At 38.3% G+C, this 19,100-nt stretch overlaps 2 protein-coding genes and 1 pseudogene across 3 annotated transcripts in view; 2 read left to right on the plus strand and 1 right to left on the minus strand.

The window, feature by feature from the left end:
- Nucleotides 1–1,775, minus strand: part of LOC146456309 (ADP-ribosylation factor-like protein 2-binding protein) — a 12,062-nt gene extending 10,287 nt beyond the window's left edge. The window contains exons 1-2 of the mRNA XM_085093198.1: nucleotides 1,583–1,775; nucleotides 1,470–1,512 (exon numbers count right to left, since the gene is read on the minus strand). Of these exons, the coding sequence (XP_084949324.1) occupies nucleotides 1,470–1,512; nucleotides 1,583–1,613 (74 nt within the window). The 5' untranslated portion in view covers nucleotides 1,614–1,775. The remainder of the gene's footprint in view (nucleotides 1–1,469; nucleotides 1,513–1,582) is intronic.
- A 130-nt stretch (nucleotides 1,776–1,905) lies between these two features.
- Nucleotides 1,906–17,250, plus strand: LOC146456311 (mRNA cap guanine-N(7) methyltransferase-like). Of its 2 annotated transcripts, XM_085093197.1 has the most exons (12): nucleotides 1,906–2,067; nucleotides 2,934–2,992; nucleotides 6,654–6,856; nucleotides 7,472–7,572; nucleotides 9,044–9,168; nucleotides 9,641–9,822; nucleotides 10,189–10,353; nucleotides 14,001–14,112; nucleotides 14,373–14,531; nucleotides 15,138–15,171; nucleotides 15,650–15,804; nucleotides 15,835–17,250. In XM_085093197.1, the coding sequence occupies exons 1-12, from the start codon at nucleotides 1,953–1,955 to the stop codon at nucleotides 16,126–16,128; spliced, it is 1,704 nt and encodes a 567-aa protein (XP_084949323.1). In that variant the 5' UTR covers nucleotides 1,906–1,952; the 3' UTR covers nucleotides 16,129–17,250. The 2 variants fall into 2 exon arrangements, with proteins under 2 accessions (XP_084949323.1, XP_084949322.1); XM_085093196.1 differs by having other exon boundaries at nucleotides 1,907–2,067; nucleotides 15,650–17,250.
- Nucleotides 17,251–17,857: 607 nt separating this feature from the next.
- Nucleotides 17,858–18,481, plus strand: LOC146456312 (uncharacterized; annotated as a pseudogene).
- Nucleotides 18,482–19,100: the final 619 nt, after the last annotated feature.

Raw genomic sequence — 19,100 nt, forward strand, 5'->3', positions numbered from 1 at the left:
AAAATTGTGACTGGTTGTTTTCGTGGAAATGAACTGTTTTCTAAGGAACCGCTCATTAGAATTTCGTGACATTTGGCATGAAAATAGTTCCTTAAAAGCGTAACTTGCCTACAAAGAGAAACCTAAATCTAACAGAGGATTTCTTTACAAAACATTAAAACGCAAAATCAATATTTACAGGAGATCTCTCTGTTAAAATTACATGAAATAGTGCAACTGTGTCAGTGTTTTGTGAGTTTTTCTGGATACAAAAAATGGGAAAAATCTAATGACTACATTTTCTAAAAATAAAGGAAACCTACTATTTATGGATGTTTAATAGTTTGCCACGTTGCCATGGAAACGGTACTTAGCTCAACAAGACGTTCAAAAATACATTCTTTCCTAGTTAGTCTTACACCATACCAATTTTGGGCGTCCAGAAGTACATAGTTTCCAAATAACGTCTTCTAACACCTGTACACTAAAAAACTGTATTCAGCCACCTTAAGATAATCTTGGGTTAACGTGAAGTTTGATTCCAGTTTAATTACTGATCAATAATCATTTTTCCAAAAGACTTTTGCCCTTCATGATCAGTTTTGACTAAGACTTTTCTTTACCTTATGTTAAAAAACAGCTTTTAAAAACATTCTTATCGAGAGAGATACAAACCTCTGTTAACTTTTAATTGGGGATTAGCGTTGATCGTCTTTTGAACAATTAGGCCCTGGGTGTCCTTTGGACACAAAAAAACGGCACTTGACTCAGGCAGGTAATACTTCATCACCGTCCGTTTTGTCAGTTGTGGAAATGGGATCGCTGCTTCAGGTGAATGAAGCTACAGGTCTTAATCTTCCTAAGAAATTTATGAACACTAACGGATGTGGTATTACTATATCTTTCCACAGTAGTGGCGAGTCACAGCGGTAATGGCTCTAGCGATCAATAACGGAAAAATGAACATTGCAAACCTGAAAGTTAATTTTTCCGTTTACCACTAGCACATCATTATATGAAAGAGAATAACTACTGGAAGACACAAGCTGAAAGGAAAAAAAAACACACAAAGAGAAAAATAAAAGTTGCACCCTGACTCGACCTTGGCTCTCGTGCTACGAGTGAACTCCACTCAAACAGGTACACCAATCATCCCCAAGATCATCATCGTGATGATTTTAACAGCCGACATGTTGCCATCACAGAATCATAACTACAAAACTTACGAGCTTCAGATATATTTAAAAGGGAACAAAATTGCTGGCTGCGATTTTAATAAATTTTAAAGCTCAAACATTTGCAAACAATTTCATCTCATGATGTTAGGAGAAATTGTGCTCTGAGTGGAATATTTTATCTCAATTCTGAACATTTACCTCGATATTAACACTACTATTTATTTCCTATCAAAACGTGTTGGTTAACAGCTTCAATAGGAAATATAACCTCAATGGAATGTCTCAGGGAAAGACGAAATTCTAAATTAGTACCTTCCAACAGCCAAATCCTCTTCTAAATCAAGTGACTTCAAACCTGTAAGGAAGGGAAATATACTAAATTAGAAGAACAATTACCAAAGAAAACGAGTCATTTCAAACCTTACCCGCCATCTTGAAAAAAAAAACAGTCGCCATGGTTCAAACCGCTGACTGATTCAGATTGCCTTACCAACTAAAAAAAGTGTAAACAAAAAAAGATCCCGTTTGACAAACCAAGAAGGAAAACAAGGTTCTTTGTATTTATTCTGATCGAGATACTTTGCTTCAAAAAATGCATTTACGTTAAAATTATTCATTGATTTTCAAGAACCAGTTTGTCTCTTCCACCGCAAAGTGCCAAAAATTGGAAGTACCATTGGGTATCTCTTACATGACGAGGTTTCTGAGAGCACCACGGGAGGTCAGCAGATGGGCGGCAAAAATGCTCGGTCCCAATCTCTGTCGACCTTTCTCTTCCGAGTGACAGAGTTAAATATGGCCGCTGTTGCTTCCGATGGCGAACAAGTTGCTGATCTCGCAAACGCTGATATTTCAGCAGAAGAAAAACATGCAGACGAAAAACCTGTCGAAGAAGAAACCAAAGAGGACGGTGGGTTGTGTGATTAACAAAATTTGATCGGGATTTCTTGCATTCAAAATTTTCCGCTCTGTTTAACCATAACACGTGGTTTAGCTACAATTTAATACCCCATAGCTCTTTTTTGTCAAATTTATGCGAATGTTTAAAACCTATACGAGGTTTATAAGGTTGTAAATTAAAGCAACTTTTGATGTTGGAATAGTTTGACGAAAGTCTTAACATGATTCCACTACATTCAAAATGTCACTGAGCTTACCCTTTAATTCGCCGATCGCTTGGATAAAAGCTTAAATTCCCACTAAGCTTACTTTAGCGGGAAAGTAAGCAACTCTTTTTCTCTTACCAAGCATCTGTAATGTTTTTCTCTCACAATTATGTGATGAACCTTGTAATAATAATTATAATGAAAAAATTATATAGTTTTCCAATTCTCAGATAATTTAAATGGACTGTGTCTGTGGTGACATTGACATCAGATGAGTGAATGAAAATGAAATATTTGGGGCGAGGGTATAAACTTATGTCATTTACCCATGATTATTCAACAACTGTCTGTCATCTTCTTTGTGACAGTTTTTTCAAAGTTCTCTACTTGGCAAACAGCAAACAGCCACACAGTTGACATGATATTATGCTGGGCTGTCATTAAACTTTGAAGAAGCTTCTGAAGAGAGCTAGCTGGTTTTTTTTATTTGTCCTGATTATCTAAGAATGTTTAAGTTGTGACCACATTTTACCATCTTCAGTCAAACTTAGGTGAAAATCCTTCAATAGTTACTACTTATGCATATGTTCTAGTCAACATACATATGTAACTCTTTAAAGTTCTTTTCATTATTTTGACAATCCTTTTAATATCACCTTACTTCGTTTAGACAAGAAGGATGAACCCACAGAGGAACATGAAGATGAGCCCAAAGATGAACATTCCAAGGTAGATAGACTGCTTGAGGGTAAAAGGATGCAAGTTACAGTTCGGCCTTAGAATGTGTGGTTCCAGAAAATATCCATACCCCTCCCACGGAAGACATTTTTTTTCTAACCCCCCCATCCCCTCGGAATTTCCGTTCGAGAGGGTTTATGATGACCCCCCCCCCCCCCCCACCGCTCCGGAATTTCCTGGTTTTTAAAACCCTCTTCCATGAACCCCTCAGAAGTTCAAAATCCATTTAGACTAGGAAAATTGACTACTCACACTATTACGATCAATTTTTTTATTATTGAAGCGACGTCGACGTCTTTAGTTCAGCTATTTTAAAATTTACAACACTGCGCTATTTTACTTGTTTATCCTTTTGCTTAAACTATATCCGGAAAAAATTGGATAGAACTCTAAAACAGTCGATTTTTTTTTCGTCAAAAAAACACGGTTGTATTCTTTGTTGTTGCGTAGTTTACGTTTATAACTTTCTCGAGCACTTAAGAAATTATCTCTATCACGTTACAACTTTTCTTTTTCACCTAAAATTACGACAGTCTTGCAAATTCCATTTTCGTAATGACCTCTGCAGAAAAACATTTGCTAATTTACTGTGAAGAAACCACTATGAATACAAGTTGCACATTGAATATACGATGCTGGGTGTTTTATTTATCAAGTAGAATTTGAAGAATTTTGAAAACCCAGTTGAAAACTGGCTGCGTGCACAAGAATTAAAAGCCGCCTTTGAGGACAGTTTCAAAAGGTTCTCCCTTCAAAACTTCAAAATTAATTAGTCCGTGGCAATTGGATTCACGTCTCGGCACTTAATACAAATAGTTATCTCTGTACTGAGTTCGTGAATGAAATGAATTTGAGAAAGAAAAAAAGTTTGTGTTTTTAACGTTTTATGTCAAGTTTTTATCAAATAAACGTTGCTGTTTCACGTCCCATGGGATTCAATCTTGAACAAAATTTGCATACATCGAAAAAGTTGTGCATTTGATTCAGTGCCTGATCAAATTTCGACTGCAATGTACATCAATATTCACTGGATGGAAATATCTCTGCAGAATCTTTTCTCTTTCTTCCAGAAATCTTTTTTGTGAAAGATTGCATTGAAGAAATGACACGTTTTGTGGCCGCGGAAAAATAATTTTCCGTGGGAAATAAATAAATAAGCGCTGCACGCCCGTTGTACATTAATTTCACGTGTCAGAAATAGATTTCAACCGCAAACTAACCTGTGGAAATTATGCGAAAGGCCATGCTCATCAAAAAAGTCGCTTTGTTCAGAAACCTTTTAATCTCACTCATTTGATGCTACAATACGAGTAAAGAGGGCTTTTATTTATTTCAAACCACGATTTTCAAACGATTGTGAAATCACAGCCATGCTCAGCATGATATGAGGCTGACTAATCGCGCCTCGAAGTCGAACTGCAAAGAAAAATACCTGTCACGCCGCCATTACTTTCGCTTACCGGACAACACTTCTACCAAAATGATTTTTTCCAGAATGATTCATCATTTTCGCTGCTTTTGTTTCAAAACAACGTACGTAAATATGTTTTTGTGCTTCAGATCGATCGTATGTTGCTTTCAATGTTTTGTACATGGTTCGTGATCCTTTGGAAAACTAGTTCCCCACGAAACCCCCCTACCCTTCGGAAATAACTGCCCTTTAACCCCCCCTCCCCCTCGGAATTTCCAAAGGTCTTCCGTGGGGGGGGGGTATGGATATTTTCTGGAACCACACAATTGAAGGGCTGGGGGCATAACCGACTTATGTCGAATTTTAGCCCGTTTTTCGATGTAGCTCGGATTTGTGCAAACTTTTGCATGTGAACCGCAATTCGATTGAAAACCATTGTCCAGTATTTTTTCACGCCGCTTTGTGTTTCGTATTAATGCCATTGAGAAATTTTACCATCTTGTAAAGATATATCGGTAACATTATAGACACTGGATGACCAAAAGGACAATGCACTGAGGATTAAATACTTGTATTCAATATACACTCGTTGTCTTTGAAACACGGCACACGAACGCGGTGTTTTTCGCGCGAGAAACGAAAAGAATGCTGTCACGCTTTTATTTGATTCTGTTACAAACTACTACGTACGTGACAGGAATGTCCGAAATGTAAACAGTTACATCCTCCAAGAGAAAATGTGTCCATTTCCTGGCGTAAAATCCAGCTTTGTCCCATTTGTCGACATATCACTCTTCATAACGCAAAATACTAGCATTCTACACGATTAACAGGAAGACATGTAGCCATTTCAACGATTAACAACGATTAACAACGATTAACGGCAGTTCTATTAAAAGGTAAAGACTATCTATTCTTTTTTACCAGCAGTCGGTGTTAACCGTTGAAAATCTATGTTAATCGTACTTTTATTGAATCATTGCCTTGAAATTGTCAAGTTAATCGTTACATACCGAATTTCAAGCCTGGCAAACCACAACTAAGGCTTGCAAAACACCTTGCACATGGCGGGATTTGTCTCTGATGCTCCCGCGGGATTTGATAATCGAATTGAAAAATTCATCACGGCAAGGTCATCACTACCAAGGAGGGATTCTTTGGACAACATTTCCACCAGTTCCTGTGAACTGCATTCCTCAATTTCATAACTTTTCAAAAGATCCATAGATGTCGGTGCGTTTACAAACTTCACCAAACAAAAGCGAAACCAACTAGCCAGTACGATACGCAAGTTGTTTATCCCGACTGCCTTGATCTATTTTGGGCTTGTTACAACCCGCAAAAGCAAACCATGATATCATCTCAAACGTTACTTATAGAAACAGCAACTGGTGCGACTAAACACGGCTCATGGACAGTGGAAACTTTTAGCCTACCGATAATTTGGAAAACGAGTCTGACGTGGACAAAACCTATCAAAAATTTGCCTTCCAAGCGCGTTCACTTGTAGACAAGCAAACTACCAAATACCCCTCCCCCTCCCCCTGACTCAATGTTGTCTTTTGGGTCACGAACAGTTTCCTGGCAAGCATCACTTCCCACATCAACATTGCATAAGGGGGAGGGGGGAAGGGAGAAGTAACTGTTGTAGAATTATGAAGGGAGAAACAGTAAGTGAGTGGTTTTTTGGCTGTCTGTGTTCGGTTCTCGTTGCATAGGGGGAGGGGGTGTGAGGGAGATTAGTAAGCAAGTGGTTTTTGTTCTGTTCGTATTTGGTTTTGTCAAGGAGTTTTGTCCACGATTGTAAAACCGCGAAATGTTTTCCAAACCAGGGAGAGCCAAAATTCGGACAAATCCGTGCGAAATCGAAAGCCGCGCTAAAATTCGACATAAGGCGGTTATGCCCTCAGACCTTCAATTAATGTTTCTCCAAATTCACTCAACTTTGTCATACTGTAGGATTCCAAAAGTATAACAGCTCCCGTCACTTTCGGATTTAGCAGGCCAAAGGGGACACTACTATTGGGTAGCCGCTACTTTCGGATGGTTAAAAACATTTGTAATTTTTTAAAGGTCATTCAGTTTATGCATGTTTTTAACTCTCCACAGGAACAAAGCAAACTGTAGCAAAAAAAGGCCCCAAATATTTGACTGTATAGCGAAAATATTGTATTATACTGCAACTAATTACTGTATCATTTGACTCTGTTGTATATACTCTGTATATTTTTGTTATCACAGAGTATAAATGGGGACAGTAAACAGAATGAGGAAAAGACACAAGAGACTTCTGAGGGACTGGGTGACCACGTAGCCAAACACTATAATGAGCATCCTGAAGGAAGTAAGGAAAGCCGCAAAGAGAGTCCGATATTTTACTTAAGGAACTTTAACAACTGGATCAAGAGTGTACTTATTAACGAAAGTCTGGAAAAAATCAAAAGGTAGGTGTAAAGGCAATGTGAAAACAATCCTTGAACTTACCTTGCAGCAAAATCATGTTAGAAGTTGTGACGAAAGCTTACATTATGCAACGTACATGTACCTTGAGAAATCTTGTATTATTTTGTTACAAGTGTTTTTGTAATCATTGTGTGTTCAAACCTTATTCTGCATGTGCATATGGAAGGCATACAGTTCTATATTTTAAGCCAACAGTTAATATCCTTAGTGTACCATAAACCTGTTTAACTTGCTTAAATACTTGTATCAACATCTGCTGACCCCCAACCAATGATCCTCAAGTATCAGAGGAAGGTTATATTGGAAAATAAAATACATATGCAAGTTTTGTTGTGTTCTCCTTTGGCTCTGTTGTGACTAAGTTTAAGTATGACCTATAAAATGTATTTAATGTATTTAATTTAATTTCCCATTGTGTCTAAAGCAGGTAAATGCTTGTGTTAAATTATCAAGGTGACAACTCATTCTTCCTGTTTAAAAGCATATTTCCCATCTTTAAGAGTAGTTAATTTTCATAAATCAATGCAGTTAATGCCCTGGAAAAGCATACACTGCACTGTCTCATGCTTTGAACTGTTACCTTGTTTTTCTGACAGAGCGAATTCCAGGGATATAGCTGTGCTTGATCTATGCTGTGGAAAGGGTGGAGACTTGCTCAAATGGCAGAGAGGAAGAATAAAGAAACTTGTGTGTGCAGGTCAGTGTAAATTGCTTTGTTTATCGAACACTGCAAACCAATATTACTGTTGATCACTTATGCGTCACGTTGGAAATATTTTGGACACAGTCATTAAGAGGCTTTCCATAAGACTGGTGCAATATCCATTCTCCAACCAGACAGGATGTTAACATCATCTGATCAATTGATCTACTTATTTACTGCACTAGTGGATCAAACTCTTTCAAATTGACCTTTTTACATGTACTGTATATAACTGAATGAAAAGTTTGCTAGCAAGCATAAAGTAGTTTACTGAGAATAGGTACACTAGACTAGATGTAAAGCTACATGTACTCTTACTGAATGTTTAGAAACTGAAGATTGGACTGATCATGATTGAAGTGAAGAACTTGAAAATCAGCAAACTAACAAATGCTTTGCGTGTGAATTGAAGGGCCTGGTGGAAAAGAGGTGTAAATAATGATTTAGTCTTGGAATCCAGATTTCCTTAAAAATTTGCTCTAGTTTGGCATGCATGCAGACTGGTTCTTGTGTCAGAAAATTAGTTCTATAATAATTATTTATGTTGTGATTTGAGAGCCCAAATTTGGCCAACAAGCTGATGGTTTTAGCCTAAAAACTGAATCAACCGTTAAGTGATGCTTGAAATAACTTCTTTTCCTCTCTGTTTATAGCTTTAAATGAAAGTTTTAACATGATAACAGAGACTTGTTATCAGGGTCATTAGACATTTTGTTCAGAGAAAAAAGGTAGTCATTTTGAGCATCATTTAGCAGTTGATTCAGTTTATGGGCTATAGTCATTATTAAGCTTGTTGGGCAAGTTTGAGCCCTTAAATCGTGTAACTGTAAAATTAACATGGAAATGCATTTCAGAAGCAAGGACCAGTCTGTATGCTTGCCCAATTAGTAAGAGTGAATTCAGAATAATTTGGATTCCAATATCAAATCATCACTTATGTGTATGCCCCTTTTCCTCTCATTCCTGATTGGTCATTCAATCTCAAAACCCCTTGGGGAACATTTAAAACAATATTAATCGTTTGAAACTAGTTCCTAAGGGGTTATGTGATTGAATGACCAATCATGAATAAGTAAAACAATGTAATGAATTATGTGCAACAGTTACTGGGATCTAATTGCACCTACAGCTGTATATATAGTGGCACTTAATGAACAAGGCAAGAACTCTCGTCTGTTGTATCTAAAAGGGAGGGTAGTTGTTTCAATACTCCACTTTATAGTTGTGTTCTTATGCTGTAGTCATCTGGCCTCTGACTAGAAGTAGAAATCACATTGATCTCATGCTGAATAACTTCTGATCATCATCTCATCATCATCATCCTCATCAAAACAAAGACTGTGGACTCTAGCCTCTCATCCATTCAATGGCCTGCTCACCCAGATCACAAGTGTACAATGTAAACTGATTATGATTGTTGATATACATTCAGCATCGTTGTTGTTTTTGTTTTTTTTTTCCACAGACATCGCTGAAGTTTCTGTGGAACAATGCAAGGAGCGATACAAAGAACTTAAAAAGACACATGAGAACCGGCGTTATCGAGACCCTCTCTTTCAGCCTGAATTTATCACTGCTGATTGTAGCAAGGTAAGAGAGTCGACACAGATCAACTAGATCTCTTCTCTGATTCATAAAATCTTCATCTCTCGTTAGCCATTTTGTTTGACAAGTAGCCAGGACAAAAAACCCATTCCAAGTACATATCACTAGTTCATTCTTATAGCTGCTGGCTGTTGGGGACAACCCTGTAATATTTATAGATATACAACTTACAATAATGAATATTCTATACTGATGCTCAACTCCAGTGTTTGTGGCAGATGGGCTGTTACGTGCAAGTTGATTACAGTGTTATTAGTGTTCAACCAGTTTTATTTCTTCTCTTCTAACAACTTACCCATTGCTTTGCAATGAGAGAGACATTCTGAGCTGAGAATGTTTTGCTAAACAACACAGCATCCTTGGGTATCTACAGATCTTGAACCTGACTTAATTAGTGATAAAAATTACAGCTTGAAATAGTGCTCAGAACATGAATGCACTTTCATTATCTTGGCAGGAGCGACTTGCAGACAAATACGAGGATACAAATCTTCAGTTTGACTTGACTAGCTGCCAGTTTTCATTTCATTACTCATTTGAGAGTTATGAGCAAGCTGACATGATGCTGAAGAATGCATGTGAGCGACTCAAAGTTGGAGGATATTTTGTAGGAACTACACCTAATGGCTATGAGATGATGTAAGTGTCATGACTCCTGGGTTCAAACCATTTACAACAAAAAAATTACTTACATGTAAGTGAGTAGCTGGTTAAGTTTGATAAATGCCATGAGCACAATCCCTATAATCTCTATTCTGACTTTGTAAGGTTGGAAGGTAGGCATCCAGCAATTTAATCAAGGATTAAATGCTTTCAATGTACTGTATTTAGAAATGTTTTAGTAAACATAACATAATTACAATAAATAATTTTAATGTTTGCAAGTCTTACATGTATGAATCTTTGGTTTTACCAATCCTGCTGTAAGCAGTAATATTATTTTATATATATAAAATAACCCTGTTAACCCTATGTTACTTCTCATTCTGTGCTTGTTGGTTTCAGTCGTCGGTTGGAAAAGTCTGAAGATCTGTCCTTCGGAAATGATGTTTATAAAGTTACATTTGAGAAAAAAGATGACTACCCTTTGTTTGGCTGTAAGTACGATTTTCATCTTGAGGGAGTCGTGGATTGCCCTGAATTCCTGGTCTACTTCCCTCTGCTTGAAAAGTGAGTACATCATGTAATGCATTTTTTTTATAAAACATTAGATGTTTACTCAGTGGCAGATGTAATTGTAGGAAAAATTACAAAATCATTTTGACCAGTACACATGGGCATGGCAGTAGCTGTACTGGAAATGATAATTTTTCTTGCCAGTAGACAGTGTGTCCTTCCAAATCTTTATATGGATTACATGTATTGCAGAATTGTCTAAATTTCTGTGATCTTAGCCTGTTCAAGGTGTTCCAATGGTGTGGAGAGGTGCAAAGTGAACTGCAATGCAACTTAATTTTCCCTTCTTGTTTTTCCCACCCGCAATGTTTTCAGCGAAACCATTAGCATGAAAGCTTTGGAATATAAAGTCAAACCTCTATTTTTGGTATTGGGCGATTCCAGAAAATATCCATACCATACCACGGACGGCTTTTAGGATTTCCGAAGGGGAGGGGGGGTTCACGATTATGGAATTCTGAGGGCATGGGGGGGGGGGGGTTATTGCGCGTTTTTTAATCAAGGAAATGCTGGTTTCGAAATTTTGATTCGAAAGATAAAAGTACAATCAAGCATAATTATGTGCAGGGTACTGGTAGCGATCGTGCGTGTTTCTATTCTCAGCTTGTGAAACAGCGGCCGAAAAAGTCGCAATCTTTTAGTTCCGCTTCCTTCACTGTTTATTACTGGGTTTAGTGGACAGGTATTCCAGTCATCTTTGAGAGGAAGACACGGTTACAATTTGAATAAAGAAAACGTGACATTGCCTTTTGAGATTCGATGATCTCGATAATATTTATGCAAATTTGTAACGCTACGCCGAAGATGTAAACAAAGTCTGCTCAAAGGCAAGCGAGCGTCCACGTTGAAGTTTCCCCGGTTCCTTGCCAAATTCTACCGTAGACGATGTACGTTTTTAACAGAGGAAATGCTTTTTCTGAAGTTTTCATTCGAAAGATTCAAGTACAATCAAGTATAATCTTGCGCAGCGTACTGCTTGCGCAGCGAAGATATTTCAGAAGAGATCGTGTTACATTCCGCGAAAAAAGCCGCAATCTTGTCCACGTGCTCCGGCGTAATTAAAGAGTCGATCGATTGGAAGGTTGCACTTGTATGAGGGTTAATGACTGCTACTTTTTTCAGTAACATCTTGTAAATAAAGTAGATAATTACAAAACAGCAATGATGTATGTTTACTAGTGAGGGTCTCGGGCACATGGAATCGAACATTCAAGACTCGCATCACATATCACTGATAAATTTGCATAAAGTTGTTTTCAATGTTGTTGACAATGGGCTTTCCTCTTCCTCGCTATAGGAGTTTGAAATAGTTAATACTAGGTATTCGTAATGTGTTAATTGAAACCACAAGTTTTCTCTTGATAGCGCCTGGAATCACAGATACAATTTAATTGAATTTTTGGTTCAGGAACTGAAGCCGACTGAAGCATGCGAGGAGTCCTGGGATCCCAGACATTCTATGGATTGTGTGCGTGTATAAAACAAGGGATGAAAAGAAATAATTTTTGTTTTCATCCAATGCGTTGTTCTAGTTTCCTACTTTCCCTAAAGGAGTTGAATGGCACAAGAAAACAAAGAGGAGTAAAACTGCCGTAAATGGTGTTTATTATTATAGCCAAATTCGGACTTAAAAAGAAAATTTCACAGCCTGGCCGCTAGCGGTAGGTTTTTCTTGTCGCCTAGCGCCGCTAGATCACAGCCCTGAGGAGGCATAAATTCATGTTTGTTTGTTCATATAGGCGTTGCTAAAGTCGAAAATGTACTTCCAGAAAAACCGGAAATTCTGAAGGGGAGGGGGGGGGGTTCACGATTATGGAATTCTGAGGGCATGGGGGGGGTAACGCATTTTGGAATTTCCGAAGGCAAGGGGGGGTTAGAACATGGAAGCCGTCCGTTGTTGGGTATGGATATTTTCTGGAATTGCCCATTGCAGCAAACACTTTCTCGGCTTCATTATTTCAGTGAAAAGTTGTAATGAGTGCATTTTGATGTGGAAAGCCGTTCACTCACACTTCAAGCACTCAAATTCATACTTGACAGGCAACACATGCATCTGGTTCTTGAATCTATGCTTAAGCCACAGGGAGCCCAAAACAGCTGGTGCTCATCTTCATACTCGTATGTATGCCATAGTCAGCCCACACAGCTGACATGCAACTCTAGTTTCACTAGCGTCTTTTAACAGCAAGGCCATGATTCATTTCCCCAGCTGTCTTATTGTGACTGTCGAGGCAATCTAATCCTGAGCCAGTAGATTTCTAACTGCTAGTTTCTGTTACAGTGTAATGCTAGCCTGAGTAAACAGACATCTTTTGTGGTTCCACCCCTGGTCTCCCTGCAAGAGTGACATCTAAGTAACGACTGCAGAAATTCTGTACTGATGACGTAATTTCTACCCAGATCTGGGCAGTAATTCTAATTAGTTGAAGCAAATTTCCCATGCGAAGCATGTGTATGATGACCATTTGGGCTTTTTAAGATCACTGCAACAAAATCAGCTACAGCTTTCTGTTGTGTTTTGCAGCAAGGATTCTTCTAAATAAACAGCCAAAAGAAGAATATAATAATTATTAGAAGACTGGAAAAAATGAAGTACCCTCCAATTTACTGAATTAAAGGTGTCAATTGTTTGATGGTCAGTGTTTTGTCTTTCAGTTTGGGTCAACAATAATTTGAAATATTCTGGTTCAGTAACCAAAATACTATTTGTTAAATTCCAATGATGCTGTATCTAAGATTGATAAATTTTGCTTCTTGTAGTTTTGTTGTTTGAAGGGATAGCATCAGTCCTCTTGTCATGCGTTCTTTTGGCTTTGACAAAAGTCTGCATGCTCAAGACAATTCTTTATAATATTTATTGTTCTAAACTATTAATAGTGCCCACCAATGATTTTTTTTGGCAAACCACTGCTAAGATCCTATAAAGTTGATAGCAAATTCGTTTGGAGCAAAATGCTGCAAAGATTCAGATGAAAAATTGCTATAATTTTGTTTTGATGAAGGGATAGCGTCAATTTCTTGACTGTAGTTTAATCCACTTGCTGTGAAAACGTTGTTCTTCAATGTAAAGATTGCTTCTTTGCAATAAACATTGGCAAATTCACTTCTTTCAGAAATATTTTTGGGCAAACCACATGCTTGATTTCACCTCAAAACCCTGTCAACTGATTGACACCTTAAATTCAGTAAACTGGATTGTATTTTATTTACTCCAATCTGTGAGTATTCTAGTGGTCATTTAATTTGAAGAATCTTCGACAAAACAAAACAAAAGGTTGAGATCTGAGTAGAAATTACATTTATTTATCAGTATGGAATTTCTGCAGTTGTTGCTCAGATGTTGCTTTCACAGGGAGACCAGTGGGTGCACTGCCAAACGCCATCTGTTTCCTGAAGCTATATTAATGCTGGAAGATTTTTGTGCTGATTGTGTTATATATAACTACAGTTAATCTGTCACAGAGTTGGGCCCAACAGTTCATTAGGGTTCTGTAGTGGTTCTCTTTTACAGTTTACACACTCAGCGGGTGAGGGACAGTACAGAGAAAAGTTTCTGGTCTAATCAAACAGCACTTGATATTTTAATGAATTAACTTTGTCATTATACCATTACACCTCTGTTAATTTCTTCTCTTGTTCAGAATGGCAGAAAACTATAACATGAAGCTAGTTTATACAAAGACTTTTCATGACTTTTTCCGGGAGAAGTCAAAGGAATCAACCTCACTACTTTACAAGATGAAAGCACTGGAGGTTAGTGATCAACTCTAATAATTTCATGCTTACATATAACTATGCATTATGTTCATCAGCAAATGCCTTTGAGTTGAGTACAAGTACTGTGTGATGATTACAAATATCCTGGATTATTTTTACTTTAATTTAAAATTAGAATTCTGTAATGTCATGAATGTTTGAGTAGTGTCATGTCTTTTTTAAAGCTTTTGAAGGCTTCTCCACCCTGCTGTTGGAGAGTGATCAATAAATTGATTCGTCTTTCGCTTCTTTTACAGACTTACCCTCCCCGCCAAGAAGGTGAGAGTCTGGTGTCGACTGCTGAGGATGCATACACACATGCCAAAGACTTTCTGGAAGGAATTCAGTTGAATCAAGAGAAGTCTTCATCTACCAGCAAATACAGAGATCACAGAGAAAAGAATCTAAAACATGTGGTGAGTCCTGGTACCTTCATCAATGATGAGATGAGCTGGGCTTTTTGACCTGCTAATGTTAAAAAATATTAGGTTGTAGTCGTTTTTCTGAAGAACTCGAGGACTAATTTTTAGTTTTTTTCTTTTTGTGGGATATTCCTGAATAGGAATACACCAAATGGATTGTATTTGTGTGTGTTTTTTGTAGTAGTAGTAGTAGTAGTAGTAGTAGTAGTAGTAGTAGTAGTAGTAGTAGTAGTAGTAGTAGTAGTAGCAGCAGCAGCAGCAGCAGTAGTGGAGGTGGTGGTGGTGGCGGCGGTGGCGGCAGCAGCAGTAGTAGTAGAATGAACGGAATATGGTTTGCTCATAGTAGAAGGATTTGCATTCTTTGGGGAAGGTTTTGGGTTCAAATAGAATAACGAGGTTTGTGTTGTTTTGGGAACTGATATTCTGTGTGGATTGTCCCAAAAGAATGCGCCCTTTGATTCAATGATGTAATTACAAAGACAGAAATATGAGCAGATCTTGAGTCCAGTGTGAAAAAAGGAACAAAAGAAAAATCCACACAGAATCAAAATTGAACTTTGCATCTTATTTATGAGTAACCGATCTACTTGTTTGTTGCAGGGAACAATGTCCAAATCTGAGTGGGAGGCTGTAGGTAAGTGACTATGACAACCCCAGGGGGAGGGGATACATGTAGGATCGTGTCCTTAACTGGTCCCAACAGCTGTGTGCCACTGGAAACTGGATGAGATGTGGTTTTCAGGATCTTCTGTCCTGAGCAGGGTACCTTTTTGAAATTGCTTTGAGTTTGTCATCACTGATTGTCTTAAATATGCAGAGGTTTATCATAAGTAAGTAAACTGTGATCATAAGGGTGACATTGACTGACGTTACGACAACCTGAGCGGAAGTCATCTTCAGAGTCAATTAAATTGTGAAACGTCAGTAGATGGTATAAGTGTCTCTGGCTATTGACCTGATTGGTCAACAAAGTTGAGATGCTATTGGTCATTTGTCAGTTAAGCCGTGATGTTATTGGCTGTGAAGACTGTACAATGTGATTGGTGCATTTCGTTTACAAGTTTGTAACTTTCCAAGGCAGTCAAACTATGAAGACATTTTTTTCTTCCTAGGAATGTACTTGGCATTTGTTTTTGTCAAGATCGACCCAGAAGCAGAAAAAAGAAAGCAGGAAGAAGCTGAAAGGAGAGAAAAGGAAAGAGCTGAGCGAGAAGCACAAAGGAAAGAAAGAGAGCGAGAAAGAGAGGAGAGAGCTAAAGCCGAACGAGAAAAAGAAGAAGAAGCAAAAGCTGAACAGGAGAAAGAAGAACAAGCAAAAGCTGAACAGGAGAAAGAAGGGGAATCTGGTGCTGGACAAGGAGAGGAGGAAGAACAAGCTAAACCTGAGCAAGAGAAAGAGGAAGAAGAAAAACCAGAAGAAATGGAAACTGAACCATCAGCATCTACAGAGGCAGTGGAAGAAAGTACGGAATCAAGGAAGAGGAAACATGAGGAGACTGGGGCAGAGGAAGGAGAGCCTGCTGAAAAGAAGCAAGAAACTGCTGCTGCTGCTGCTGCTGCTGCTGCTGAAGACACTTCCGGTTCCGGTTGAACACTGTTTGAGTCTTAGGACTCTGCAATGGTGAAACCAACAGTGATTTCTAAAAGGTTTTCTTCCTGAACTCTGGTAGAAATTTTTCATTAATCTTTCAACTTCAACAAAACTTGTTTTAAGGAGTTTGAAGGAAAATGTTAATTTTATTGCTCGTTTTAGAATGATTGACATACTATTTTTCTACACATAGTAAAAGTGAACGTAAGTCGTTAACTAGGAGCCACTAGCTTAATATTTTAAGTAAATTGTAAAGCTAGGGTAGCTTAAAAGTTTGTTGATTGGCCAACTAATGAGTGTTGTTTTAAAAGTATGAAGTAAGCGAGGGGTAAACTCCTCTTTGTACATTGATTCACAAAACCTCTGCAACTGAGCAATATTTTTAACATTTCTATCCAGAAAGCTCCTCACAAATCCCTCTCAACCTTACTTGTTTTGAAAATATCGTCCGAGTCACATTCCCCACGACTGTGCTGCTGCTTGCTGTGTACCATTAACAATGGTGATTATGCTAAAGCATTTGCAAGAACAAGTCAGTGTCATTTTTGTGTCAAAACTTTGGAGTGATACACTTACTAAGAAAAGCGCTTGTTCCCCAAATGATTGCAATAAAATATACTTTCAACGTCGATCATCTGACTTGTAAAGTGCTTCCATATTATGTGGGTTAACAGGCGTGGTAAGGTTCTCCGGTGCCTTGATCTTCAGCAGCAAACTCCAGGTATATTTTCATCTTCAGCAAATGGAAATATTTCAGTGGGGTTCTATCTCAAGAGTAATTTTGATCGGCTTAACCTTTGCAGTCTTTTCTTTGATAGTCATACACTTCGGTTGTCAAACGAAGTTTCATGGAATCTTTCAACCACACCTACTATGAATGGAAGGCGCAAGTCATGTAAATACAAAACGCTTGCTTGTTTTCTGGCAAGCCGTACTTGCTTTTAAAAGTGTGCTTTTGCCTTATATCACTTTGGATAGTTAGTGTAATTTGTTTTTCCTATTCCATTACAGTATTTTGTAGTGTTATTCATGCTGTGTTTTTGATTAAAGTAATAAAACAAGTACGTTGCTGAATGTAATTATTCTAGTGACTTGATGGAAATAAAACGTGTTTTGACTGAACAGCTGACTAAACATGGATCGAGCATAAACAATTTTTGAACATTTGCTAATAAGGAAACCATTCAACTGGAATCAACTCAAACGCAAGACATGCGTTTCCCAGAAGTGTAATATAAACGTCTCCATGTCGTCACTAGCCTTCTACGCAGACGCTCTTTGGGCTCGTCACGCGTTCATTCGGGAGGGTTGCGTGACGTGACGAGCCAAAGAACGTCTGCAAAGGTAGTCTGCGATCAGGCGTTCTTTTTTTCGGGGCAGGGCGAGAGTTGGTTCTCTCCACCGCCAACTCTCACGCTGCCACACTTTCGCGCTCCCCCGAAAAAAAGAACGCCAGATCGCAGGTTACTGCAAAGGAGGCTATGTCGTCACTGGCTTCCGATGAAAGTTTTTAGCCAGCTTGGCGAACCGGAGTGACGGCTCACCGAGCGTTTGCTTATAACTCGCGGCTTAGTCGCTCGCGCGAAACAAACAAAACCGCCTGCTCGATGGCAGGCTAAAACACTGGTCAAGCTCTTCGGCTCCTTGGTCAAAGACCAACGGACCGAGGAGTCTGTGCGAGATGTCGCACCAGCTTTAACAACTATTTTTGCACCTGCAATAATGCAAAATCATGAGAATTACCAGGAAAAAAGTACCCTTAACAAGCAGTGTGTATATGAACGACACATTGTTCTTGAGGAGGTCATGGAATTTAAAGATCTGGAAGTATTGACCAATAACAGCTTGTCCTGGAACTCTCATATTGATATGGTTTCTGCTAAAGCTAACAAAATGCCGGGTTTAATTAAAAGTATTTGCAAGGATCTCAAGGATACAACCAATTTGAAAACCCTCTATTGCTCCCTAGACAGGTCAAATTTAGAATACTGTTCGGCTGTTTGGTCTCCCTTCACCCAAAGAAATATAGACAAACTAGAAAGAATTCAACGTAGAGTGACCAAGTTCGTTCTAAAATCCAATGATGTTCTGTTAAGTAGGCTGAAATTGTTAACCCTCAACAAAGGCCCCTTTATTTGACGTTACTTTCTTGTTTAAGGCCCTCACTAGATATTTGGATGTGATTTCTCTCAATCAGTTATGGATTTCTATTGTCAGGAGGACTGATATTCATTTCTACACTCGGACACAAGATCATTAAAAAACAGTCAGTGCTAGGACAAACGTTCTTAAAAACAATTTCTTCCATAGGATAGTGGACAGCTGGAAGACCGTGGAATACCTTGCCTTGTGAAACTCGCTATGCATCTAGTGGTGGACATTTTTAAATCTAAGTGTTAAATTTTTTAATGAAAATGTAAATAGGATTTAACTACCTAACTTACCAACTTACAAACTAACTTAGTCTTACTATTTCTTATATATTGTGTAATAATCATTTTTTCAATGAGGTGATTTGTTTTTATATGGGGTCTTCTTAGAACTCTTCGACAAATCCGTCCTTAAGGCTATTTTTCTGTATTTTCCTTGTTGATTAATTAATTGATTGATAGCCATCAAATTGCAATAAAATAAATAAATAAATACCTCTCACTTTGCACTTTTTCAAATGATCCCTCAGATAGAAATTTAGCAGGAACTGTATGTCCTCCCTGTATCTCCTCAGTCGCATGTGTGATTTTCAACAGCCTGATACCAATTCTGAAGATCTGTGGTCTGAGACAAGTCCAAGAGGATAGTAAGCGGAACCGGCACAGGGCTGAATGCAGCCTTCATACGTCTAACCATGGCCTTCGATACGGCCAGTCATGCTCGAAATGGTCTAACTTACAAGGATATGTCCTGCAGTACCCATCTTGCTCTCCGCTGCTTCGCGATGCAAACAGAGACCTAGCCGATGGAATTCAACCTCG

This window comes from Pavona decussata, unplaced genomic scaffold (assembly GCF_977016875.1).
Source record: "Pavona decussata unplaced genomic scaffold, jaPavDecu1.1 SCAFFOLD_258, whole genome shotgun sequence".
Taxonomy (NCBI): Eukaryota; Metazoa; Cnidaria; class Anthozoa; order Scleractinia; family Agariciidae; genus Pavona; species Pavona decussata.